General features: G+C 41.4%; 1 protein-coding gene across 4 annotated transcripts in view; it reads right to left on the reverse strand.

The window, feature by feature from the left end:
• The window catches only part of LOC124858023 (enhancer of polycomb homolog 1-like), a 37,449-nt gene extending 9,912 nt beyond the window's left edge, over positions 1 to 27,537 (reverse strand). The window contains exons 1-12 of one of the 4 annotated variants that reach the window (XM_047349714.1): positions 27,258 to 27,537; positions 26,537 to 26,655; positions 23,485 to 24,937; positions 14,745 to 14,904; positions 11,849 to 11,994; positions 11,071 to 11,277; positions 10,796 to 10,944; positions 8,443 to 8,596; positions 5,417 to 5,575; positions 5,158 to 5,247; positions 4,436 to 4,584; positions 1,962 to 2,377 (exon numbers count right to left, since the gene is read on the reverse strand). In XM_047349714.1, the coding sequence (XP_047205670.1) occupies positions 1,962 to 2,377; positions 4,436 to 4,584; positions 5,158 to 5,247; positions 5,417 to 5,575; positions 8,443 to 8,596; positions 10,796 to 10,944; positions 11,071 to 11,277; positions 11,849 to 11,994; positions 14,745 to 14,904; positions 23,485 to 23,637 (1,783 nt within the window). In that variant the 5' untranslated portion in view covers positions 23,638 to 24,937; positions 26,537 to 26,655; positions 27,258 to 27,537. Of the gene's footprint in view, positions 1 to 1,961; positions 2,378 to 4,435; positions 4,585 to 5,157; positions 5,248 to 5,416; positions 5,576 to 8,442; positions 8,597 to 10,795; positions 10,945 to 11,070; positions 11,278 to 11,848; positions 11,995 to 14,744; positions 14,905 to 23,484; positions 26,403 to 26,536; positions 26,656 to 27,257 lie in introns of all 4 variants that reach the window. The other 3 variants (XM_047349713.1, XM_047349712.1, XM_047349715.1) reach the window with 3 other exon arrangements.
• Between the last annotated feature and the right edge of the window lie 301 nt (positions 27,538 to 27,838).

The following is a 27,838-nucleotide window of genomic DNA, read 5'->3' on the forward strand; positions in this document are numbered from 1 at the left end:
CTGATTAAACGGTGCACTCTTTAGCCTTGAGAAAAATCTTGTGCTTAATCAGGTGCTTTTCATATCAGAAGTATTCCCACCACTGGTCACAAATACTGCAGTGAGCGTAAACTGCACCGGATTCTGAGAAGTGGAGCCATACTTTCGAGTCCTTTCTATTAACCATGCTTGCTTTGCTGACGGAACCAGCGGCTACTGACGTCAGAACGCTCTAGTGTGTGCAATGCTGTGTTCATGGAACATTGACCACTCCTCCACTCCCTCAGTCTCACAATGATGCGTTTAAGTACCAAAATACGATACCGTTTGATTTTACGTGAATCTGTACTCTGATGAAAAGATGAAATTTGGTCGGTACCTATAACAAATTCAGTACGCACCCATCCCTAGTTACAGCCCTAATATGCATGATATCAGGGATCTCGCTAGTGTTCATCACATCAGACATGGCGGATGAAAGTGCCCTGCAGGAAGCCCAGTTTGGCTACAATTCCCCACAGTGGTGAATTATTGTTAGGGAAATAATTTCATTTGAGAATATTGGCAGGTTTCATGTGTGATGAACCGCTGCCGGGCCAGTAACATCCATTACAGAAACTGTTAGAGGTGTGGGTTGGAGTTCTAACAAACTGAGCTACATCGTCGAATTTTCCTACTGTGGTGCATCTCTCCATCGGTCCGGTGGAATGTTTCAGTAGAACACCTGTAACCTATGCAGGTACAATACAATACAATTTAAAATTTCAATTCATCTTTCCTGGTCAAAAAAGTATGAAAAAAGCATACTTACACCCTGATCTAAAGAGAAGTCATGGACATCCATCAGAGTGGAGAAAGTTACAAGGCCATTTTTAATCCTTGGAGACTCCAGTGAACCACAGTGAGATATAATCCACAAGTGGAGAAACATGGAACAGTGATAAACCTTCCCAGGAGTGGCTGGCCTAACAAAATTACCCCCAGAGAGCATCAACAACTCATCCAGGAGGTCTCAAAGGAACCCAGAAGAACATCCAACACTTGCCTCAGTTTAGGTCTTTGTTCATGACTCGACAATAAGAGAGAGAGAGAGAGAGGCTGAGCATAAAATCATATGTGAAAGAGTTCTGAAGCCAAAATCACTTCTGAGCAAAAATAAAGTCCTGTCTCACATTTCCTCGAAAAAAAAACCGGATGATTCAAGACTGTTGGGAAAATATTTGGCAGGCTGATGGGAGAAAAGTTGAACTTTTAGGAAGGTGTGCATCCTGCTACATATGGTTCAAAAGAGCACTTCAAAAAAAGAGCATCATACATGGAGCTGCTTTGTTGCCTCTGGACCTGGACAACAATCAGTAACTGATAGAACTACACAACCCTTTCTGGTCCAGAAAAGAGGATCTACACAAATAAAGAAATGAACTGCAATATGAAGGCAGAATGTTATCATAAGACTAAATTAAAGAAGCAGGAGACCAAATTATGTTCAATGCATCATCACATAAAGAGGTAGCAGAACAGCAGCGAATCTCAAATCAATCCACAACAAAACATGCTCCCACAACACATCCAGAAAAAAGAACAGAACTTCTTGACATGTATCTGATACGTACAGCAACAATGGTTGAAATATGTACCAACAAAATTCAAAGTATAAATAAACAAAAGATTCTCTAATGTCTTCAGGCTGCAGAAATAACAATGAACGTCCAAATAAAGCTGACCCCAGATAAACCAAGTGGTAAATTATCTCTTAATGATCCTGAGACTAAACTCAGTCTTTAATTATCCCAGAAGGCACAAAAGCATTCACACACCATCAGCAGCCTGTCAGGAATGACATGTTTCCTGAATCAGATTAAAAGCTTCTTGTGAGGCCAAGAAAACTTTCTCTCCAAAACTAACATCATAAAGCAACACAATGAACAGCTGCAGTCCGATAAAACAAACTAAGCAGCACAGAGGGGAAAAGAACGACTCACCATTAACAGGAGTGGTGGTAGGTCCGGTGCGGTTCTGGGAGATTGAACCTCCAGACAGGGTCCGAGTTAATCCCGAAACAGTTCGGCCAAAATCCCTAAATCCACTATGAGAAATATCTCCTCCCCCCGCAGGGTGCTGGGATAGCGTCCGTGGTCTGAAATGCCTCCAGCGGCACGCTTTAATGTTCAAAAGGATCCGGCTGAGGTTCAAAGGTGTTGATGACGAGGGGGGCGATGACGAAGGCTGGGGAAAGCTGAAGGAGCCATCGGGGTCCGAGGTATTGGTTTCTGAGGTACTGGTGTTGGAGCTGCGAAGCGGAGAGCTTAGAAGTGTTGAGGCGAGCGGTTCAGGCTCCGGGTCGGAGTCCATACTCTGGATGATGGCCAGATCTGTGTGTGCTCTGTCCATCAAAGCCCTAAAACAAAACCAAGAAAAATCACTGGGTCAAGTCCAAAAATGCTGGATTAGAACCACTGGTTGAGTCCAAAAAACTGGAAACCTTTTTAAGTAGCACTGTTTTCATTTACAGTTATATGTTAACCTCACGAGACCAAAATAAAAAATAAAAAATCCCCAGAAAACGTTGTCTCTCATTAATAGTGGGGACAAAACGTTATTCTAAACCACCGCTATTTTCACATGAAGTGCTACAGTGCCTTTAAAAAGTATTCACACCTGCCAACTATGGCAAAAGGGAGCCATAGTCCATTTAAAAAGGTCACCACTAGGCATGTGGGGGGAGCTAACAGTGAAATAGTTTTTTGGACGATGAAACCAAAAATGAACTTAACATAAACCCACAGGGTAAAACATGGTGGTGGCAGCATCCTGCTGTAAGAAACGTTTCACTAAATGATTAATTAGTTAAGTTTTCAGTTTGCACAGGTGGATCTACAACCTGCACTGAATGCTTAGGACTACTTAGATTTTAATTAGTAAAACAAATCTGTAAAAAAACATGCAGAATTTTCCTTCTGCAGTTAAGCTTTTCTTTTCTTTGTCTAACATAAAATTCAAATTCTACACATTATAATTAAAAGATTGAATGTGACAAAATGTGGGACAGCCAAGGGAAGGAACTTTGTTTCTATCACCAGTTACAGTATAAAAATATGCGCCATAAATGTCCGGTTAAAATATTCTAAACCTTGATTGAGACATTAGGCAGCGAAACAAAGAAAAGCTATAATTTAATTTTAACTGGACGTAAATACCACCCACGTGAAGATGATGGTTTTTCAAATAAATCAAGTTAAAATATCTAATTTTTAAATAGAACATTTTAATTCAGAGACGGATCATTCAGACCCCCCTGGGGGACGTCCAATAAGGTCGCTGTAAACACAAACAGAACCCTGCCTGTGAACAAGATGATAAATAACCCAGATGCTCTCATTTACAACACCTGGCACTGAGAAGCATCTCGCTAAAGCCTTCTAGTTTCTGTGGTTTACTAGATGGGAGAGCTATCAGACAAAGCTGCAGGACATGTCTCAGCTGCAGCTACGTTTTGGGATCAGCCTATTAGCTACAGAGATGGGCGATCCTCACATTAGGATTGTCACCTTCATTATATAAACAGCCAGCTGGGTATTTATAGTCAAATATGGCTGCCAAATGGGTGCTGGGAGGCAGCTAAAGAGCTGGTGTGCTAAAACACCTCAGCACATCCAGGCTAGTTCTGGCAGAAGACAACAGAAACTGACTGCATCGGGTCATAGTTTACATTTTATCAGAATACTGCCAGTGCACCGTCTGAACCTTTTCACATGATGTCCTTTTACAAACAATCTTCAGTGTATTTTATTGGGTCTCTATGAGATGACACAAAGCAGTGCATTAATTATGAAATGGTACAATAATCATAAATTTAAACAAACTGAAGAAGCGTGCTGTGGATTTGCATTAAGTCTCCCTGGGACAATACTTTGTAGAACCACCTTTTTCACCGCAATTACAGCTGTGAGTATTTTTCTCTACCAACTTATATATAAAAGGTTGAAACAGCTGAAACTCAGACAGGATAGGGAATGTTTGTGAGCACCAGCGTTTCCACAGATTCAAGCCATTCTGACACTTATATGTGTACAGCAAGGGTTTGCCTCCAATAAGTTTTCTTCCAGTCTTGCCTTGTTTTTAAGCTCCTTCAACTCTGAGCAGCTTCCTTGTCCATGCCAAAAAAAGCATCCCCACAGCATGATTTCACCACCACCATGCTCACCAAGGGAGAGGTGTATTCAGTGTGAGGTGCAGTGTTAGTTTTAACTGGGCAGCATTTTGTATGTTGAACGTTAGTACCAGAGCAACTTTTCAAGAGGTATGAAAACATTTTCATGGCAATGAAGGTTCTACATATAACAGCCGCAGGTTAGAACACTAAAATTAGCCACAAAAAAACCAAACGCTAATCCTACTTGCATATTTCTTTAAAACCATTCCGTGACGGAGCAGTAAACAGCGAGGACAGACTCACCTGCCCCCTCTGCCCACGCGGCGTCGTGCCAAACCGATGCATCGCCATGGCATGTTGAGTGAGGTCAGACAGTAGCGGTAGCGCGGGTCACCGAGCCCGCCCTCTGACGGGCTTACCCAGGGCCAGTTGCCAGTCTTGTCTGGACGACACTGTAAAATGAAGACTATTGTTACCAGGGTCCGTTGATATGACCGGTACTGATAGGTGACCGGTTATTTGGTAGCTAAAAAGCAAATCTTTTTATACAGTTATGCTGAAGAACAGCAACATGACTTTTTTGGAATCATTTTATCTTTGAAAAGTTTGAAAATAGAAGCTAAACTTCTGATTTAAATCAAGACTTTTTACGACTTTACAGAAACCCTGATTCTCAACTGTAGAGGACTAAAATAGATGGGGAATCATCTGTAACCTGGTCTTGTTTTGAGAAAAATCTTTTTCATTTTACTATAAAACCTTTGGAAAGATGGTATAAATTTCTATTTATCTGGAAAGCAGAAAAAACAGATCTTCCTCCTTAAATAGATCAGTACCAGAAGATCAGAGCTTTACAAAAATCAGAAACTGGCTACAAACTCTCAGTTTGTGCATCTCGAGGCGTTCATTTCTGCATTGTTTTATTCCGTCAGAGCGAGGAAGACTTGCAAGCAGGCAGCCCGGCCGAGCAGCCTTGTTGTTGGAGCTATAAATAGAAAACGCAGGAGTCACAGGAGGTCACTTACAGCGTAATACTGACAGCCAGCCTTTCTCCTGAACGCGTAGCAGCCATCTGGGTCATTCTCCTCCTCTGCTTCAGAGGAACCTGAATGGATCTATAAAAAACAACAACAATGAAGTCAGAAGAGAGCAGAAAACCACATGGAAAGAAAGGGATCTGATAAAGCACAGCTAATTTTAAGCAATCCCAGCTTTCATGTTTTAATGTTTACATCTTCAAGATTGATCATTAATGAGAATTCACCTGAACCGGAACCAGAATACCTGTGAGAATGGCTCTTCGTCTGAGCTGGGGAAATCATACTGGTTGAGGTCCTTAGGATTGAACACAGAGGGCCCTGAATGTTGAGGCACCAACATCGGAGCCATTTTGGGTTTCTTCTCATATTTCCTCTTGGTTCGTACTGCCTCTGTCTTCTCCGGCTACGAAAACAAAGCGAAAATAACATGTTTATACTCTAGTCTGGTCAAACGTAATGACATATTTAAATCCAAATCAATAATAATCTAGCTGGTAACTCAGAGGTGACAGTCTATCCACGGCCTATTAATAGTCAGTAGGAACAACAGTGAGCCAAGCATTGATATGCAGATGGAGGCACGTGGCAGATGGCGCCGCCGAGCCAGATGGCAGCTATTCGCCCCGTGCCACCTTTCACCCAGACTTCCCCAGCGGGACGACACTTCCCTGTCTGAACAGACTCTACGAGGATTAGTCGGATTCCTTTCAGCCTTCGGAGTTCGGGGGAAAAAGCAAACAGAGAGGGGAAACGTTCTGTGATGGAGAATAAAAGTGCCGAATAAATGGGAAAAAAGAAAGGCCGTAAGGAAGAACGGTTTGTAGATTTCACCTGAAATGAAACGTCAGCAGGTTGGCAGAGGGAAATATGGAGAGGAAAAGATTTGGGATAGACGTTTCCCTGCAGGGCTGTAGAGAGTCCTGGTCACTGAAGCTGATGGGGTTATAATGAGCTCACAGCAGTGGTGTGTGACGACATGCTGAGTAAATCAAGCGTTTGTCAGAAACGTTTCACGTTAAAACATCTAGAGTACAGTAAGGTTCAACTATTTGCTGCTGTTTGAAAATCAGTTGAGGAAACGTGCGCTTGTGGCAATTTATGCGATCAACTCCCTCCAGTCAACCAAGCTAATAAGATCTTTTATTTGCATCCCCAAGAACCTCGGAGTAGAAAAGTCTTCAAATCACAAATCATTTCTTCACACTTTGCTTCAAACGGACCACAGGTTTCCAGTTAAAGTGGCCTTTAACAACAGTTAAAGGTTGAACCAACTATGTGCACAAACTATTTTACCAGTTAATTTTGGCACTTTGTGAAAAGACGGCTGTTAGAAATATTGGCCCTGAGCTGTTTAGTTGCATCCATGTAAACAGAAGTAATTAACACTAACTAGCATTATAAAGCACATATGAGTTTTTTATTGAAAGCCCTTCAAACAGCATGAAGAGCTCTGGTCAAATACAAAGAGATACGTCACCTTCTTCAGGAATAAAATATACTGAAACAAGGTGGTTGGAAACTGTTTCCACTGAATTTTGTAATCCCATATTTTTCCCAGAGGAACATGTTTTAGACAAGGCAAACATCATATTAGAAGCTTTTAATATCTGATGGGAGATATAATCTCAAATAGTGTTTGTTGAGGTCAGAGGGCAATTTCTGAATTATAATCTTGAAGATTTAAATCTACAGACTCAGTCAGATCATCATTTTAAGATAGTCACAAAGCCCTCTTTATGGATCAATAATGACCCTACCATAGAAGCTGAGCAAAGGGAGGTTTTAAAGCATGCATGCATGAGAAGAAGCATAAAATTGGTTTGTCTTTTTTCTTAAAAGAAACAATATCTGGCTGAGCTCTGTGTGGCGACCATAAAGATTGCTCTTCCCATGCATTTCATCAAATGTTGTGAGCTACATTCCCCACGTCATCTGTCTCAGATCCTGCTGATCAATGTGTTTTTGGGATTAGATGGAGGACAATAAGTGGCTCTGTTCTGTTTGCATCCACAGACCCAAATGATGCGGCAGGGTTTTGCATCGCATCTCTGTCACCCACAATCCACAACCCCAGCGCCTCCTTTCACCTTACAGCCCTTATGGTTCTGTGACAACCTCCTGAGGTGGAACAGTGTGGTGGGCCAACATCACCCAATCTGTGCTGATACTTCTCATCTGATCGCAGTAAATAGGCTGAATTTATACGGCGCTTTTTCTAGTCATACTGACCACTCAAAGTGTTTTACACTAGATCCACGTTCACCCAATGACACTCCCAACATTCCCACATTCATATCGGTAGGCAAACTGGGGTTAAGTGCTTGCCCAGGGGCACATCGACATTCGACAGGAGGAAGCCAGAATCAAACCCACAACCTGAGGCAAATAGCTGTTAGCCATCAGACAATCTGTGCCCCCTTATTAAACACAAGTGGTACTGCTCCACTCTGCAGTCTGGAATAGAAAAGATGAAACTTGAGAGATTTGCGTAAAAATATACAGAAACTCAAATGTTCGCTCGTTCTAAAATAAAAGTGTTAATTAAATGTGGATGAGTTGTACTTGGCTGCCATTTAGAAATGGCAAAGCGTGGGTTGAGTCAGCACAAACCAACTGGCCAGCCATCACTGTTGTGTGAGAGGTTGAGTAAAAAACAAAAAGTTAACATTTGTTATGAGGTCATCGCCATCTACAAAATGCTGGAAACTACTAGAATATAACAGCCAGCTTAGTTGACTTGTCCTCCAGGAACACTGAGCTATCTTCCCTACGATCGTGTAGCCCAGAGGTGGCCAAGTCTAGCCTTCAGAAGCTATTAGTCTGAAACTTTTAGATACATCCTCCATCCAACAAACTTGAATCAAATAAGTGGCTCATTACCAGGCCTCTTCAGAGCTAAATGATGATGATTGGAGACTTCGTCCATTTGATTCAGACTTTCTAGAGCAGGCATGGATCTAAAAGCTGCAGGATGGTAGCACTCCAGGACTGGACTTGAGCACCTCAGGTGTAGATAACAGCACATTTCTGTGCTCAAAAATGCCCTTTTTTTTTAAACAATGGGTCTTATGAAATATTCTTCATTTCTCGGACACAAAAATGTGTTTATTAGCTGTGAGCACTAATCATCAAAATGAGCAGAAATATAGTGAAATAAATGGACTTTATTCAAATCAAATTCACGGAAATGCGCCTGTATTTCTGTAAGTGTATCAACTTCAGACCTGGATATGCAGAAGGGGGACACAATGAAGCTGTGCATGGCCTTACTTTCTTGTAGTCCTTCATGTCCAAGTGGTGGTCCTGGTGTCTGTACTGGTTGCTGTTTGACAGAGGAATGATGGGGATGGTGTAAACGGGTTTCACCAGAGCCCGCTGCTGAGCTTCAGCCATCACCTCGGTGCCAAAGTCAGGCATCACATTCCTGAAGGAAAAGTGAAACGAAGGGCGTTAGACGGATAAATGAGGCAACTTCACCTACTTCACATAAAGACAAGCCGGTCTGATTGCATGTGTGGTAAAACTTTAGGTTTCTAATAATGTACACATACTGTCAATAACAGAGGAGCATTTGATGTAAAAAAAAAAAAACACCATGCCAATGCACAGGAAGAGCCCAAAACACACTGCCTACGAGCCGTTCGAAGCTCACAGCACAGCCAGGTTGCTCTACACAAACATCCCATAATGAAGTGGTCCATATAGCAGCCAGCTAATGGGCAGAGTGCTCCAGTCTGGGAGGGAACACTAGCTGTGATACGCAGACAGGGACCAGGATGGGATAACAGGAGGAAATTGAAATGTCAGTACAAATCAAAACCACTTCAAGGAGAAGGGTCCAATTTAGCCTCCGTCTGACAGCTCCTTTCAGAGGACTTCCATTCTGCTTGGATTTCATGTCCGGATGGATTGCAACGGGCTTCATTGAGAGGAGGGGGGGAAAAATATAATTTAAACTGCAGCCTAGCAAAGAATATTGTTTCTATATAAACAAGAAAACATTTTATGATACAACCATATAGTAGACCGAGAAGAACCGTCTTCCCCAGGAAGTAAACAAGCGAATATACTCCTGAACACAAAGCTCAACTCTAAACTGATTACACAAAAATAAGACTAACTCTGCCACCAATTAACAGGAGCAGTGAAGCATGAGTTTACAGAGTCACCAGTGATTCCCAAAGTTTTCAGCTTTTCTGAACAACAAACTTACAACAGCAGAAACTATACAAACACTGTTAATGAACCAATTAAAAAGGCCATTCTGGTAACGATCAATGACCTAATCAACCAGTAACAGACCGCTCTTCTCTCCAGGACTAGGAATAAGAAATCCTTTGAATTGAATCTGATATAAGAGCTCATGTCCAGCCAGACACGCTTCGAACACAGTGTCATCCATTTTGGAAGGATAGACCGGCTGGGCTGCGCAGTTCAACATGCGGAGCTCAAGAAACGTTGCATCTCTGACTTCAACCAGGATTATAAAACCCACGGCAACCAAACTTTCGTTGCCATTTCCAGCGTGTCTCTGGGGACGACGTAATGGAGCCACATATCTGGAGAGACAAAAGCTCGCAGGCGAACTTTTCCTCCACACGACCATTCCTGGAAGAGCTTGAAAGAAGGAAATCTGTCTGATACGAGAAAATCAGAGGATTTATAACCAATCGAAGACCCCGCCGACACTCCGGCGCAGGTAAAAACCCAGAGGTTTGTTTCCAAGGAGATGAGTTTCCTCCTTGTTGATTCAGTCGACTGCAACGGTTCATGTTTTCCCCGTTTGGACGGATGAGAAGTTTACCGTTTTTGAGTTGATCGCGGATTGGTGTTCCCCCGTTTTTTTCCCCCTTCCGATTTCCTACCCATCCTCAACCGGTGAGGAGAAGAAATCAACGTCAAAGTAATTTCATTCTTTTTTTTATATTAAATTTGATAGGTGTATTTAGAGGTCTAGGCAGGGTGGGACATAGTTAAGGTGATGTAGAATCACCAGTAGTTAAATCCAAGGTATCAACTTGTTGCATGCAGTACTGATTAAAGCGTTTTATGCTGTGTTGCTTGATCGCGGATGTGATCAGAAATGTACCTGTTTATCTTTTTGTCCGGCTGATCCCAAATCAGCCAAGGGTTAGAAGTTGGACTTTTAAAAGTTTTTCATTCAAAGCAGCTGTGGTCTGGGCCTTGTGGCCTGACTATTCCTTTGTCCCAGTTGTATTACTGGAAGTTTCCCACTGAGTTCCCTCCTCAGAGTTTTATGACCCCTTGTTTGAGATTTGGGGCAATCAGCTGCTAGAGGCTAAGGGAGCAACTCGCCGTTTACCAGCTGATCGCCGAAAATTGAGACATCAGCACACCAGGAGGGCTTCTCTTTCCAAGTTGACCCTAATTGCACATTTTGTCCATAAAACTGCTGGTTTGATCTTCATAGACACTCAATGCGCAGATATTTTCTTTTATTATTATTGTTAGGTAGTCATTTTTATCCCTTTGTGCAGAATAGTGCTCGTTAGTTAGGTGAAGGTTTTTGGACCAGAGTAGCAATTATGTCAGGGCTATATGGTTTCAATACATTTTCTCACACACAGAGAGAGAGATTTACAACCTGGCTTCATCCTCTTACCTCTTCTCTACTACTTCCAGAGTGAGGTGCAGCAGTTCCCTCTTGACCTTCTCTCTTTTCTTGATCATCTCCAAGATGGTGACGGTGCGGCTCAGGTCCCTGCGTAGCTTCAGCATCTTCTCATACGATGCCTCGTCATTCTTTCGATTCTAACAGAACAGAGGATTTGTCAAAGATTACCCATCCTGGTACTGGTAGCTTCCATGCCAGCATATATCTACTCTGAAGAAAATGATTCACCCAAACTAGCAACTTGGATGACAGTCTTGTACTACCTTTCTGGTTTGCATCTTCTCCGTCCGTCGGCGGAAGGCCACGTAAGGGTCGCTGGTGCTCGAACCATCCCGCTTCTCCTGCTTGACGGTGGGGATGAGCGAGCCGCCCTTGCAGGTTTTCCTCTTGCGGCTCCAGTAATCAAACACCTCCTTGATCAGATCGTCGTCCTCCTTCAGCAGCAGTTTGGCTTCCTGCAGGCTGACGAGCTGCAGACAAACAGTAACGATGAGAAACATGGAGAATCCGGTGAGAAAATGACTCAGATTACAGTCAAACTGCCACACCATCCAATCCAGAACAGCTACTTATAAACTGTTTTAAAGTACTCCCGTAAACTGCTCAGTGTACACGGTAAACTAATTCAAGACTTTCTAACTTTAATATGCTGCATTGCACCAAAATATGTGAACTGAGTCATTCAGATACATACGTAGATGTTTAATGGTGGACTCAGTACATCATAATGTGAAAAAACTCCTAAACCAGAAATAAGCTGTGCTCAGCAACCTCAATTTAAAATGAAATATTAAAAAAAACCTAACTGACTGCATCATGTCATCCCTTCATCGTACCTCAAACTGCTCTCTTAATTGGCCATTACCTAATTAAACACAACAAGGGATTCTAATATTGCCTTTACTATGATAAATAATCTAATCAGCTCCGGCCAAGAACAGACCAGGTTGTTAACAGCTGAGGAATCGCGGTCTCATTTACCACACTGACAAGTGTTGAATGCATGCAAACCTGAGCTGCCCTCTACTGGGAGACAAATACCTGCTGTCCGCTGCCTTTCTCCAGCCGATCAATCATTTCCTCAAACTGCAGTGGGGTGATTTCCATTTTCTTCTTCAGCTTATTCACAAACGTCTCGTCCTCCGTGTCCAGGTCGTAGTCTGGCAGCTCCGTATCCAAACTGAAAGCTGGAGGATGGAGAAGGCGAGACAAACACAGGGAATAATATCCTGTTAAAAATGGTCAAAAGTGTCTATAAGATTAAAATGTATGACTGACCTTAAAAAAACCCGTAAACATTCAGAACAGAAGGATGTGTGAAACTTGAGTCATGAGTCCTCCTGGACCCCCTGCAGTTTGCCTAAAGAACCAACAGGTCTGTAGATGATGCAGTCAACCTAGCCCTTCACTTCATCCTCCGGCACCTGGACTCCACAGGAACCTACGCCAGGATCCTGTTTGTGGATTTCAGCTCTGCCTTCAACACCATCGTCCCAGCTCTGCTCCAGGAGAAACTCTCCCAGCTGAGTGTGCCCGACTCCACCTGTAGGTGGATCACTGACTTCCTGTCTGACAGGAAGCAGCGCGTGAGGCTGGGGAAGCACGTCTCTGACTCCCTGACCATCAGCACCGGTTCCCCCCAAGGCTGTGTTCAACAGCTGCACCTCCAGTCACCAGTCTGTCAAGCTTCTGAAGTTTGCGGATGACACCACCCTGATCGGACTCATCTGTGATGGCGACGAGTCTGCGTACAGATGGGAGGTGGACCATCTGTTGGACTGAATCTGTTGCAGCCAGAACAACCTTGAGCTCAACGCTCTAAAGACAGTGGAGATGGTTGTGGACTTCAGGCAGAACCCAGCCCCACCTGCCCCCATCACCCTCTGTGACTCCACAATTGACACTGTGGAATCTTTCCGCTTCCTGGGAACCATCATCTCCCAGGATCTCAAGTGGGAGCCAAACATCAGCTCCCTCATCAAGAAAGCCCAGCAGAGGATGTTCTTCCTGCGGCAGCTGAAGAAATTCAACCTGCCAAAGACTATGATGGTGCACTTCTACACAGCCATCATTGAGTCCATCCTCACCTCCTCCATCACCATCTGGTACGCCGCTGCTACAGCCAAGGATAAGGGCAGGCTGCAGCGTGTCATTCGGTCTGCTGAGAAGGTGATTGGCTGCAGTCTACTGTCGCTCCAGGAACTGTACACCTCCAGGACCCTGAAGCGGGCCGGGAAGATTCTGGCTGATCCCTCCCACCCTGGTCACAGACTCTTTGAGACTCTCCCCTCTGGCAGGAGGCTGCGGTCCATCCGGACCAAAACCTCACGCCACAAGAACAGTTTTTTCCCATCTGCCACCAGCCTTGTTAACAAAGCCCGGAAACCACACTGACACTCTCCCTTTCACCCACCCCCCTGTTTTTGCTGACAGGACACCTGTAACCTGCAACATTATGCGTTACATTAACGTTCAGCATGGACTCCTGCTTACTTGCACTGCTTTACTTGCACAATGATCATCTGCACTGTTGTATTGCTCTTGCATCTTATACTGCTCTATATTTACTCTCACTCACTTAAAACTGTGCACATATATTTATATTATATTGTAGATATGTTTATACTGTTTAATTTGTATTGTATTGCACTGACTACGCCAAAACAAATTCCTTGTATGTCCAAAAACGTACTTGGCAATAAAGCTTTTCTGATTCTGATCTGATTCAACACGTCTGTACGTTCACCTCTCAAAATGTCAAGCTTCCTACACATTTTTTCTGTTAATATTCTCAACCAAGTTCCAGAGTTTCCAGCCCTTTTTTAATTTACTGTTAAGTATAAAAACACATTTTACTGTCAATTTATGGCAGCTATTTTTACTATTCTGACTTAGAATCTGAAAAAAACTAACAAAAAAAAAAAAAAAACCAGACAGACAGATAGAGGACAGAGACAGGCAAGGTATAGACAAATGGACAAGAGACAAACTGATGACTAAAATGGATGGTCAGGGGGAAAAAGGACAGATGGATGGACGTGGGGCAAACTGACTGAAGCAAGGAAAAATGGAAGCCTGAACTGAGGGATGAGAAACATGTAAGGACAAAGAGAAGCGCTGATGAGAAACGGGTGGATAATGGAGACATGGATGGATGCACAGATAAGTCAAAGACAGAGTTGGTTGAGGGAAAGACAGACAAGGGAAAATCTGATGGATGACAAACTGATTGACAGACGGACAAATGGATGGTAGAACCCAGGAACGAGGAACACATGTATGGACGGAAAGATGGATGAGGGCCAGGCAGGCAAGAGACGCATTGATGGGCGCATATAGGCGAGGGACAGCAAAATGACTGAGGCACAGACAGTCGGAAGGACCAAAGGATGAAAAACAGACTGATGGACAAAGAACCGATGAGTAGATGGACTACGGAGAGACGGATGGACGGACTAGGAACAAATAGATGGGAATGGGACAAGCGGATTGACAGACAGATACGGGACAGTCGGCCAAGGGATAAACAGATGGACAAATGGATTAATGTATGAATGCTGAGGGACCAATGAATGGATAGACTGAGGAGGAACCAATGGATGAGGGAAGGTGTAACTTCTGAACAATGAGACCTGGAATACAAATATTTTTCCACATTTCCGTTCCTGGAGGTAGACTGTAAAACAAATCTACCTACGGGTATCGATGAAGCAACCTTTAACCTAAAACCGACCTGGAAATGCTTTACCTGACTGTGTAGGAACCCCAAAACACACATCTGCATACTGACTTGATGCATACAGGCCTTAATAGGTTTTAACCAAACCTTGTACAGAGCACTGTGAGCTGAACCCAATTCAAACAGCAGCATCAGCACGTGCCCCAAATGTCAGCTGAGCTCTAAACACAACCCCGCTGCAGGCGGCCTGCTACTCACGCTGTATGTGAATAAGCTGCTTTGGCATTTTGAAGTCCCCGGGGTAGAGCAACTCGTAGTGCGGGATGTTGCGCTCCGCCTCAGGGACCGGGATAACCATGCTGTCCCGCTTCTCTCCGTAGACCTGCTGTGCCGAGATGGCTCGCTGGAGATGGTGCTCCTGGAGGAGAGACACAGGAGAACTTACTGGAAAATTCTTGGTTTGTTTTCATACAAGCATAACAGAGGTGAAGGGTGTAATTAACCAATTTCCATAAATAACTCCATCCATGGATAATCATGAAGGAATCTGCACATCACCTTAGAGAAATAAAAATCAACAACATCAGATAAATCTGTATGTGATAGTTTATACATTACAGACCAACACTGTGATGGAAAATTCTGTCGGCTGCTGCAGCTTATTAAAGCCTTTGTGTGCTTGATGCAACAGATGGCCAATGTAGTCTCAGGGATTTCAGGCCCATCTTGCACCAACAAGTCTTCCTACTCATTTTACACATCGCACGCTGTTCACAACTTGTTGCTTGGCTTGATTATTAAATGTGGGTCAGCATTAAGTAAGATATCCTTATAAAAGTCTCATTTTCCATCTCTTGCAAAGTGCTTCAATTTGTTAGTAGTTTTGAGATTAATAAGGTTAAAGGAGATTAAAAAAAGCATTGGTTCTGTTTCCAGGTCAAAACCGCTACCCTGAAAATGGTTTTCTATCAGCATGTTGTGCCGCTTCCTGGGTCGAGTAGGAGTAAGATTATACCAGCACCAGCAGGCCCAATTATGGTTCTGGGTTAGGGCTCCATGATATCAGGAAACCAACATTATTGCTGAGTATTCTGGTAAATGATACAGGTTGAGATTCAGACATTCTTCTCACCGTTTTCTCTGTAATGTCATCAGAATGTCTCCAAAGCCCTCCTTTAGCTTCAGTTTGTAAACCACAAAACATCAACCTTGGACATCAAGGATCGTGACCAAGCCTATCCATGTGACCAGATAGACACTCAATGGCCACTTTAAGTACAACTATTCAATTTGTTTTTAACACAAACAGAAAAATCTGCCAATCACGCAGAGGATTCTCAATGCATTTATGCATTGTCGGCTTATTGAAGCTCAACCAGGCATCAGAATAGAGAAGGATGGGGGTTTAAGGGACTTTGAACATGAAAGGGGTGTTTGTGTCAGATGGGGTGCTCTGAGGATTTCATAAAAACAGCTGATCTAAAAGATTTGTCCACAAACCATCGCTCAGGTTTACAGAGAACATGCTCTAGTGAGCGGCACTTGTGTGGATGAAAATGCCTCGTTTTTGACAGAAAGAAAAACGAAGACTGGTTTAAAATGATCGATAAGGCAACAGTAGCTCAAATAACCAGTGGTTACTGGTGCACATGGGCTACAGCAGCAGAAGACCATACCAGGAAACTGAGGCTACGATTGGAACAAATACACAATGGAAAAACATTTCTTGGTCTGGTGAGTCTCGATTTCAGCTGAGACCTTCAGAGGGTAGACTCAGAACAAGGATCTATCCTACCTTGCATCAATGGTTCGGGTGACGTTGGTATAATGATGTGGGGGTTATTTTCTCTTGCACTGGAAATATAATTGCCTAGTGCGTTAAAATAGTCCTTCGCTGATACAATATTAAACACCATGATACTGAAATGTTTGTGGTTCAATATATTCAGAAAAAGGAAATATGCCTCTACTACTAAAACTTTAAAGCTATGGTAGACTTATAAGTTAAGACAAATGAATGTGTTTTACCCTGATGAATTATGGGAAACAAAACTCCCAACTTCCAGATGTAGACCAGATAGTTCAGAACACAGTCAAACTAAAATCTTCTTCCGACTCGTTTGAAAAACTTCTCAGCAGATCAAGACAGACATTCGTCCTGCAGTCAGCCAAATGGTCTGGATGTGACCGAGAATTTTGATTTCTCATCCAATGTATGCAGTCAGTTCTTCTGTGACAGAGTTGAATCAAAGTAGTGATGCAACAATCCGTGAGTGAATGAAATTCACCAAAGTTGCTTTGATCGGGTGGGTCTGCCAGCTGATCATCAAATCGCCACTAAAGAATCTTATTTCCTTTATGTTCATTCAATGCAACAACACTAAAACGTTCCCATTTCTATAGGCTGTAAACACATCAACCAACAGTGCATTCTTCGATGCATCTTTTGTTTAACAAACTCTGAAAGGTTAGGAACAAATGATTTAATGCACATGTGAGGATAATCTGACAAAGCCCTCATTTTCTGTAAAACCACTACCTCTCAGGGCCCAAAGCATATCGGACACACTGTCGTATTTAACTGCTGAATTAAAACAAAATGATAAATGTATTTGATGTGTCAATAGTAGAAAATTAGAACTCAACAGAGCAGGCCTGAAAAAGATAAAGACGCCATCAAATATGGAGATTGTAACCAATGTTGATTCAACTAGCTCTCCTACAGACAATCTCAGTCTGTGTCACTGCTTCGCCTCACTGCTAATGTATGGCAGCACTACGGATCCCGTACAGCAGAGCACATAAAGGGCGTGAAGACAAAAGAAATGTAATATAAATAATCAACCAGCATATCTGCATTATTCTTCGAGTCAAGACGAGACGACAAGGAAGGTGATTGGAAAGCGCACATATATTAAGAAAAGTAGTTTTCTGCTAACCTGACATTTTGCATAGCCTTTAAACTAACATGACAGATTACACATTTTTGTTTCTGACTTTATGCCGACCTCAGAGTTCGACATGCAGTTAAACTGTATGCCTCTTGAGCTGAGCAACCAGCATAAATTGTTCATTTGAAGCAATGAAACTTAAAGCAACCCGGAGCCTAACTTTGCAGTTCTCTGCGGTCCAAATCACCCAGCCTGCAGCAGACTGCCCCAACCTTCCTCTGACCTGAAACATATCCTGATCTTTCCCAGCTTTGATCCTCACCACCACGCTTCACAGCCAAGGGATTTCCTCTGTCAAGTGTAGATTCGGGGCTTTTGTGAATGGGGAAACTGAAGTGGGTTATTTTGGAGACTACAGCTACAGTTTCAAAGTTTAGATCTACACCCAAGTGTCACTCAACCATACTCTTATCTGCACTGCAGCCTGAAAACGTGGGACTAAAATGAGTGTGACGTACATTTGGAAAGCAAAAGTCTACATCAGTCAAACCAATGCATTTAACCTAACAGCCTTTACTCTGATAGCCAAATACAACGGCAACTTTCAAAAGAATATCCTTTACATTCTGAAATGCACTGTGCCCTCCATCTCCTGCCGTTCAACAGTATGTAGCTCTGATTTAGAAGCTCTGTCCCGGACAACTAAGTGAGTACAGACATGAAAAAGAAATGCTGCAAAAATCAATCATAGGAACAACTGAAGATAAGCGCCCAACTCTGCAACAATATTACACAGCCATGCCTGTGTGGTTTACTCACATTAGACAACACTGCGACTAGAAGCAAAAAAGAAAAAAACCATAAAATTTAGTTTCTTTGGAAAAACCAACGCCGCTGGCTCCTTCCTGCCTGCGAAGCCGCTTCAGTTGTTAGTCGAGGGAGGCGACAGATTTCTACATCCTCCGTTCCTGCTCTGTTCTGTTCCAACCGACGGAGCAACTCCGTTATGTTAATCAATGAGAACAGTTCCACATTCTCCATTACTACTCCGAACGTCACCGTCGACGGACCCGCTCTCCATCAATTACAGGAACTCCAATTATCTGTTCCATTCCGGTCCGTCTTGCTCCAGCCGGGTCAACCAACGTACCTCTTGCGCACGCCTTCTTTGGGCTCAAAGGAATTTGGAGCGGACATATGTTGCATTTGAATGACAGTAATGTAGTTAGTTAATATAACTTTTACCTTGATGCTTAATGTTTCAGATACGTTTTGAAGAGCACAACGTACCGCCCCCCTCAGCAGCCCACCTCCATGATTAAAAAAAAATCCTAAAGGAAACCCTGTATGACTATTAATAAAAACTATCATATTAAAAAAGAAAGGAGTTAAAAACATTTTACTGCCATGGTGAATATGTGAACAGAACTGATTTCTGAGTGAAAACTCAGCATTACATTCTCCCTTTAAATCTTCAGATTATCTCCAGAAGGAACAACATGTTTCACACAGAAATTAGCCATCAGTCAGGGTGCATGATGTCAGGAAAGCAAATAATTGCAACACCATTGCTGAATATTGCAATGACCACTGTAAGAACGATTAACCAACATTTCCTCAAGTACACTGCCCCGCCTGACTTACTGAGTTTTATCATCTGGGCAGTGAAAGTCTGTCCAAAGTATTGCTTCATGTAAAACCTGCATGCATAGTGCTTGAAATCCTAGATCAAATGTTGCATCCAAGCATTCCTTTCCGACTAGGATTTTGCACACACTGATATTGTGACGATGCAGCTCTACACGATACCCTTAAAAAAGCTAATTAAATCAATGTCAAAAACTGATTATGAACATAGTATTAGAAAGGTTTCGTGGTTTCAAAGAAAATTCTCCTTTAATTCTTGCATCATATAAAAACGTTGCAGCTCAAAAGGCCTGGAGGTTAGTATTGCACAAATGTTTCCACTGGAACACAGCAGGCAGACCACTTCCAGTTATACTAAAAGCAACACTCCACTAGAACTGTATTTGGAATCATATTTCTGAAACAAATATTCTCTGAAGGGGAAAGATAAGTCCTGCGGAACCTTGGTTTATTCCAGAACAGGTAAATACTGTGTATTATCAATTGTCTTTTAACAGATGTACATAAAAAGTACTCAAGAAATGTTATTTTCAGTTTTTAAACGCTCAAACAGGTTAAACATCCTGGAACAGCAGCATTTACATTTTTTCCCCTGCAGTCATATAGATGCAGATAGGCTGAAAAAAAATGATCCCATATTTTTCACATCACATGGTCCTGGTAATAAATATATCCAAGAAAAATAGAGTAGACTGGTAAAGGGTACCATGGCAACAGAAATTGGGCCTCCTGCAGGTGTTTCCAACTCATTCCAGTCAGAATAAGGAGAGGAAGTCTTCAGGACGGGAATCTTTGGCCAATCAATGCAAAAATTGATAAACATAACAGCATTTTCGAAAAACCTGGAATAAATTCAGAGAACAAGTCCTATTTATGATTCAAGAAGATGCATGTTGCTTCCTGACTGCCACAAAGCAGCATGCAGCACATTACTGACTGCAGATGAGAACAACCCAACTGATACCAGGCTACTACTTCAGGCTGAAGCTGGATTTCTCTCTGCTACTTCACAGAAAAACCCCGTTACATAATCCACCCTGAAGGCACACTTCATCACTAACTTGACTGAGTAGTTTTTTTTTTTTACACTAAAGACTTTCCCTGATCACGTTAACATGTATTTATCATACAACCCAACATACATGGGAAGATTTTCCATTTCATGTATGTCAGGAAATGTATTTTAATGACCAGTTTTACCCAACATCGTTACAGTTCTACGTCTTTTTCCTTCATCTGATGTTAGCACCCATTTCCAGATGTAGCATGGTCAGCTCTGGTCTTTAACCACTGAGGCATAATGACGAAGCAACAAGTATTTACGGTGCTTCCTGCATCGTGAACAAAACATTAAGTATCCCATTTCGCCAGAATTACTGATGGCACAGATAACACAGCGTGGAAGTTAATTACATTTTCCAGGTGTAATGCCATGAATGCTGATGAGGCGCCGCAGGGATCCCACTTGGTTAAAGCCAATTTTAAAGTATTAATGAATAAGAGATAAAGAAGGATGGACAAATAGATACATGGAAAAACAGATGAAATGATGTATGAGTGATAGACAAGATGTAGGGACAGATTGCTGGATGACCGATAAACTGATGACGACTGGATGGACAAACGAACGGACAGAAGGATGATGGGATGGACGGAAACTGATGAATGGATGAACAGACTTATAAATGGATGGTGCGGGGACAGATGGATAAATGGACAAACGGATGGATGATAAAATGATGTGCTGATACACTGATGATGGATGGATAGCAGGAAGAAAAAAAAAAAAAAACTGTCTAAAGAGAAGCAACGTAAATCAGTCTCACGTGGTCATTTAGCTGGCTGGGAATAAAAAAAGACGCTGCTGGAGGAGAGGATGTGGGTCAGGGAGCCAAGCCATGCACTGCCTTGTAGTAAAACTGTCCTCTTTATCTCTTCTGTCACACTGTTACATAATGACATTGTGTGGATGTGTACAGTAGGTGGTAGAGGGCCAGCATGGGGTGAGACGGGGTTTCTGCTGACTTTGCACTGTCAGTGTTTTCTGTCTGCTGTTGCATCTCAGAGAAGCAATCGAGCTCCGAGTGTAAACGCAACTGAAGAAAGAAATATTTTCCACCTATTAAGAATGTAATGGCACGGTTCATACAAATGTACTTCATCTTTTCAGGGCTAAAATTTCCACATATCCTTTAACGCTTTATTTTTTTTTACCATTCTGGATATCAGAGCAGAAAACATTTACCTGTTTTTCTACGATGCTGCTGAATCTGGCTTATGATTCAACTGTGTGATAAAAGCATTTTGACTAATTCAGATCAGGCGTTTTTATTATTGATAAAACTTAAGTCCTATAAGACGTGGATAGGATTATATAACAAAAATACAAATTATTTAAAGCACTTTTTAAATCTGCTATTATTTTGTTGTAATAACCATAAGAAATATATTTTTTGTCTGGCATTTAATCTTTGCCAAGTTAAACAACATCAAGTTTAAAACCTAGATTTCAAGTTGTTCTGAGGTCAAAAAGGAAGTACCGTTACCATTTTTATCTTTGAATGAGGATTTATCTTTGGATGTACGTCAGTAAGTAAGTTACATAAAAACTGAGGTGTGATGTGACAAAAAAACAACAAGAAACAGTGGATAGAGGTATATAGGATAAAGATATAAATTAGTGTAGACATAACTGTTTCTCATTTAGTTTTCTGGTTTACATACTTATCCTGACTGGAAAAATTATAAAATTAGGTTTCATACTTACATACACCTAATAATGAGATTATGTGAAACTGTTCAAAAACCTTATGTAAAAATTCCGTTATTACGACAGCATTTACACAAACAAAAACACAATGTGATTAAGTGGCTTTCATTTAAAACTAAATCTCAGTAATTAATGTCGGTGCTTAAAAAACGTATTTTTGATGCATAGACATAGGCCAACATATATAACATATATAAGACACTTGCTATTTTTTGTGGTCGCTTTAGTACTCATTTCCAAAAGGACTTTCTTGTGAAAGGAAGGAATTGCTTTTTTCATCCAGCAGACCAGCAGTGTGCAGCAAGTATGTGTGATGGGGGCATCGCTGTGTTACTCTGGCTTCCAAATGACTGGAGTGTGTGCATTAAAAATATTGTAAAGTACTGATGGGTTGTCATGACTACACATGTTTGACCAGTTGGATGAGCTCTGACTGCTCTTGATTCCCATACCAGGCATATATTTTTAGTGGCGGAGATGCTAAAACCCAGGAAAATGGGAAGAACACAAATGATTGTAAAGAAAGAAAAAAAGTCAGAAAAATATCGGTTAATAGCAACTGCCACGATAATATTCTGCAATATTTTTGCAGTTGCTTCTTGTCCTGATATACAACCCTAGAAGCAATAACATTACCATCCAATTTCCTAACATCGAGCAGCCTCTACATTTTCTGAAGAATACCAGTACTCCTTTTTTGAAACAATTTTTTTTAAGAGAACTTGTGTATCACAAGTTGAATTTTATTGCTTGGCAATCACATTTAGAGTTTATTATCAATTACAGTTTTTTGGGGGGGAAATGAGTTCCCAAAATTACGTGGCCCATACAAAACAAAGTTCAACTAAAATAATATTATGCACACTCTGTTCTGAGTTTAAATATTAAAAGTAAACCCAACTTTTGAAACTTTAAAATGCTCAATTACTACAGATATAAAGATTTAGTAAAACCATCAAGCCCAGGGGAAATATTTTACTTGCAGTTGAAAATAGGTACCAAGTAACAATTAATTTCAATCAGATATCCAACAACCACCTTAAAATTTTATATCCATCTCAAGCTCATATACATGCCGAATCCATCATACAGAGGAATTATATCCAATTATCAAGACGTCATTCAAAAGAAGGGGAAATAGTCAATATTAAACCACCATGCTTGCCATGGAGAAAGCATGTTAGTTTTACGCCACCCTTAATATTAAAGATTAGATTTCTACGAGTTTCTCCCTGTAGTATTCACCCAGCACGCATGGCACGGCTGCAACTGTCAACACACCAATTCCTAGCTGTCAAACCGAGCCGGAGGCTCACCGTCTCCCCCTGCTGTTCACGCAGCGGAATCACAAATCATCCAAGGCCCATGGCCGCCTTTAGCAACGAGAAAGTCAACAAAATGGTGGCGCCGACAAAGATCACGTGACTTCTTTGTGCGTTTGAGCGCTGTTAGCAACTGAGCCGACGGGTAAAACACGACTTTTCAGTAACCCATCCCAACACAGGGATATAATGATCCCCCCGGTATAGGTAGAGTTTAGTAAAATAAAGTGTTCGTCGAGATCTGTCGTGCGAACAAAAAAGCAGCAATGGCGGCCATTTTGCACCAGCTTGCGCAGGTAACATTGTGGCGCCGAAAAACACTGTCAAAGAAATCCAGCAGCGGCCGAGCGCAAAATAAAATAACATACCGATTCCTCCTCTTTTTCCATTCCAGTAGGCATCTGCGGCACCGCCCGGTTGATGGAGGCATATTCGTGCAGATCGGGCAAATCCTCGCAGTGGAAGACGGGCAGAGGCTTACAAGCATCCAACGCCCGCGCCCGAAACGACAGTTTACTCATTTCTTATAATAAAAGATGCAGCATAAATCTCTGGGAACCGCCTGGAGTAACAGCACGTCTGCTTCGAGTTCTCATTGAGGAATCTGTCACGGTCTCTTTAGAGTCGGTCTGAGGGCAGACTTCAGGTCCGGTTAGCAGCGCGAACAGAGCCGGGCAGGCCCGGGTCTCAGTCGCTGTCTGTCGGTCTCTCTCACTCCTGCGCTCCGCTGTTCCTGCCCGGTTCAATACGCCATGGCCAACATGGCGGACATTACAAACTCATGCAGCTCAGTGCTCGCTCCGAGCGGCCCAGCCCCCTCGGTCACACAGCCAGCCATTCCCACGCAGCTTCGCACGCGTGCGCGCTCGCGAAACGCTTGGGGTGAGAGGGAAAGAGGAGGAGGAAGAGGGAGGGAAATGATGCTAGATGCTGATGATGGGCTCGGATCTTCCAGCTTCCAGACTAGGGATGTAATGCTGTTATATACCAGGGTCCTGCTGGCGTTTCATTTAAAAATAATAAAATACAACAAAACCGGGATAAATCTCCACAGTATTATTTTGCAAAAACTAAAAAGAACCATTGATTAAAACTGTCTCTACTGTAGATAAAAATCAATGTAAACACATACAAATCTGGCATCATAACAAGCTTGTAATAACTATATTGTTTATACATTATGACGATTAGACAGCATCTATGAGTTACCCAACCGATACAAACGATTTAGCAAATATCGCCACCATGTGGAGAAACACATCTTCACTGCAATGAGGTCCAACTGCTCCAAAAGTAATTAATATGATTTTGTTCAAATGCAACAAGACACAGAAAGATCACAAGAAAAATGCCAGTGGAAAAAAGAAATTTACGATTCATGGTACTCTAGGAGAAATGTAAAGAGACATTTCCAAGATTCAAATTTCCAGGGTTTGTTGGTTTCTGTCCCTTTTTTAAACCTATAAACAAAAAACTTCACTATTAATGTATGGCCAATATTTCTGTAGTGGCTTTAAATATGGAAATATAGCACATCTGACTAACAAATGTAAGCGGTTCCAGTGCAATAAGCTTATCTAAAGTAATAAAATTAGCCAATAATGTACCTGGATTTCTCAGTGCACACTTGCAATAAAAGTTACCACCTTAAGCACAAACTTTAAAAAAAAAAGGTATTTAAAATCACAAAGGAAAAACTTGATCTAACTGATCTAATGAAATTTTAGCCCTACTTCACAGGAACAGCAATATGATTTTAAGTGTAAAATGCCAAAATTCACATGACTTATCATCCTGCAAGCAAATGGGATGCAGCCTGACCTATATGGAACAAAGAACATTGGTTTAACATAAGATTCAACGTATGTATTCCAAAAAAATCAAACACAAAATATCTACAGTTTGCATCCTATTCCTTTACCTGCAACAAAAACATTTCATTTGTAATTTTTTGTTATTAGAGAATATATCTTTAATCACAAACATGTGGCTTTGCATCAGAAATGATTCTTCAATTTATGTTGCAGCACCTGAACCATTCAATAAGGAGCACTGGTACTGCTGAAAGAACTATTAGTCTGGAACCAGAATGAAAATCACTCCTAACTTGTTTATATTGTAAACCTTCAGACATTTCTCTAATCTGGCTGCAACTACACATTATTGTGGTAGTCAACTACTCAGGCAATATTTTTCCAATTAGTAGATTATTTGAGTTAATCTAACTCTGCTTTTGTGGCTGCAGCTTTTGCTCAGGCCTGGTACAGGTTTTACCGTTCCTTCTGGACTCTGATTATTTCTTAATCTCCACTGATGGCAGAACATTATCATACTTTCCCACAGCAGATAAAAACAATGAACTCCTGAACCATATTTGAAAGTACTTTTTTTTTTCTTTTATTAGCTTTTTATTTGCTGAGGAAGGTTAAACCTGAATTGAATTATTCTTCAAAGATTGCAGATTCTTTAAAACCTCTATTCTTTTAGTCACAAAAAAAAAAAAAAGTCTCTTTCCGTGCTTTATTTGGCATGGAGGCTACCTTCGATCTGTTTGAGCATGAAAGAGACAGTCCTTGGCGGTGTCCCCTTATGTTCTCCACCTGTTTCCTAAGGACTCAAAAAAGTGCTTTTTCTTAGGATGCAGTCACACCAGCCCTGTTGAATCAAACTCCAGCTCACTTGCATAGAAAGTCCAGTGCCGGTGTGAATGTGTAGTTGAACTCCAGTGCAGATCAAACAAGCGACCTGGTCCACCTAAATCCACAGGTCAGGGTCCACTTCAAGTGAACTAAATGCAGGAGGCGGACTACATCGCAGGGCATTGTGGGTCAGCATAACTAAAACAAAGGTGAGTGTAGCAAGATTACAAGGAAAAACAGACTATGGTTATATAGGGAGGGGAGAGGAGTAAAAAACCCTCACTAAAATATGTTTGCAAGGTTTATTTTAACTCTTGGTAAGTTCTCACGAGAACAATTAAGTTTTGAAGCCAATTAGCAGGAAAATGGAGGTTGTGGTGTAGAATGTGGCAACCCCACCTAATGATTTTCTTAAGTAGATAGATGATCATAATTGGCAAACTTTAGATCATTTTTCTGTGTAATATGGTACAGTCTTTCTGGAATGAAATTAGGAGCTGGCTGCAGGCCAGAGCAACCAACTTGCCCCCAATAACAGTGATTCAATTTGAATTTTTATCCCATGAAATAAAAAGTAGAATATTTAGATCATTTAATTTTACCTCGGCCTTTTCTTGTTTACAGATGCAGATTTTCCAAAGCAAGATCTGATTGATTATAAAAGAGCCAAGAAAAACAATGCACAAACTGAGAAGGTAACCAGTAACTGACTTTTGAAGTTCTGCTCAAACACATGTACTTTATGTCATATCACAGAACACTGATTAAAAATGCAAATAACCTGCAGGAGTGGTTGAAGATTCCTATGGAGATGTGAATGATCCAGATGTAGAAAGAAGACATAATCATCATCATCTGTTTGGAAGCAATATGCTTTCTTTTGAAGTCCATACTAAAAGCCTGTAAAAAAACCAAAACAAAACAACAACAAAAAAACAGAATAGAGGGTGCAGAAATAAACAAATTATATACAAGAAAACGTACATAAAATGAACAATCAAATTAAATTACAAATATATTTTATAGATCAGAATTTTTTTTCTTCTAAAATCCTATTCCAGCCGTATACATATATTTCTCCAGGCACGAACAGAAACATTTGAACTGTGCTTTAATACGTGCAATAAGTTTTGTTGCAACAACAATACTCGGAACAAACCAACAAAACGCCATATATAGCGAGGTGATGTTAATTAGAGGACATTGCAGCAAAAAGTGAACCAACTGTCATCTTATCAAACGTGGATGTGTGATATTTATCACTAGGAGGTTGATTGTGAGACACTTATAATGGAATCCGCGACAGTTGAGACCAGCAAAGATTCGCTACAGCTGTGTTTGCACAACGAACAGCGACACCGCAGTTAGCTGACACACTGCTGCTAGCTGCCCTAGCTCACTTACCCTGACCCTGAACTCTAAAACTATTACATCCAATGTTAAAATACACCACAAAAGACGAGACACGGATAGAACTACACCGAGGTTGACTTTCAACTTACCCGCTGCAATGAAAATGAAAAGGAACCATACTGACGATGGCAGTTCCACTGGTTGTCATGCTAGCCCAAATGCTAACGCTGATTAGCTCCCCCTGGGACGCCTAAATAGAAACACTTTCAGCTTTTTTATCTTTGAAAGTCTCGTTAACTTAGCCTGGCAAGTCCCTGAAAAAGAAACATTTTGGTAAATTAAAAGTATATCGTGTTCCTGTAGGTAAATTACGATAGTTATTGATATTTTCTTCGAGGAGGAGGAAAAAAAGATCCAAACTGACCAAGAAGCCACTTTCAAGACGAATTGTCATTGGACGACAGCTTCCACCAATCAGCTGTGAAGAACTGTGGTGGAACATGACCTTATTGGTTGTCCTCTTTCTCTTAATTTTATTATTGTTATTATCAATAATAATAATAATAACAATAATTGGGAGAACAATTATTTTAATGATGATAGTGATTTAATGATGAATATTATTATTAATATTGTAATTATTATCAAAACTACAACATAATAATAATAATAATAATAATTATTATTATTATTATTATTAGTAGTAGTAGTAGTAGTAGTATTATAACAA

Source organism: Girardinichthys multiradiatus, chromosome 21 (genome assembly GCF_021462225.1).
Source record: "Girardinichthys multiradiatus isolate DD_20200921_A chromosome 21, DD_fGirMul_XY1, whole genome shotgun sequence".
Taxonomy (NCBI): Eukaryota; Metazoa; Chordata; class Actinopteri; order Cyprinodontiformes; family Goodeidae; genus Girardinichthys; species Girardinichthys multiradiatus.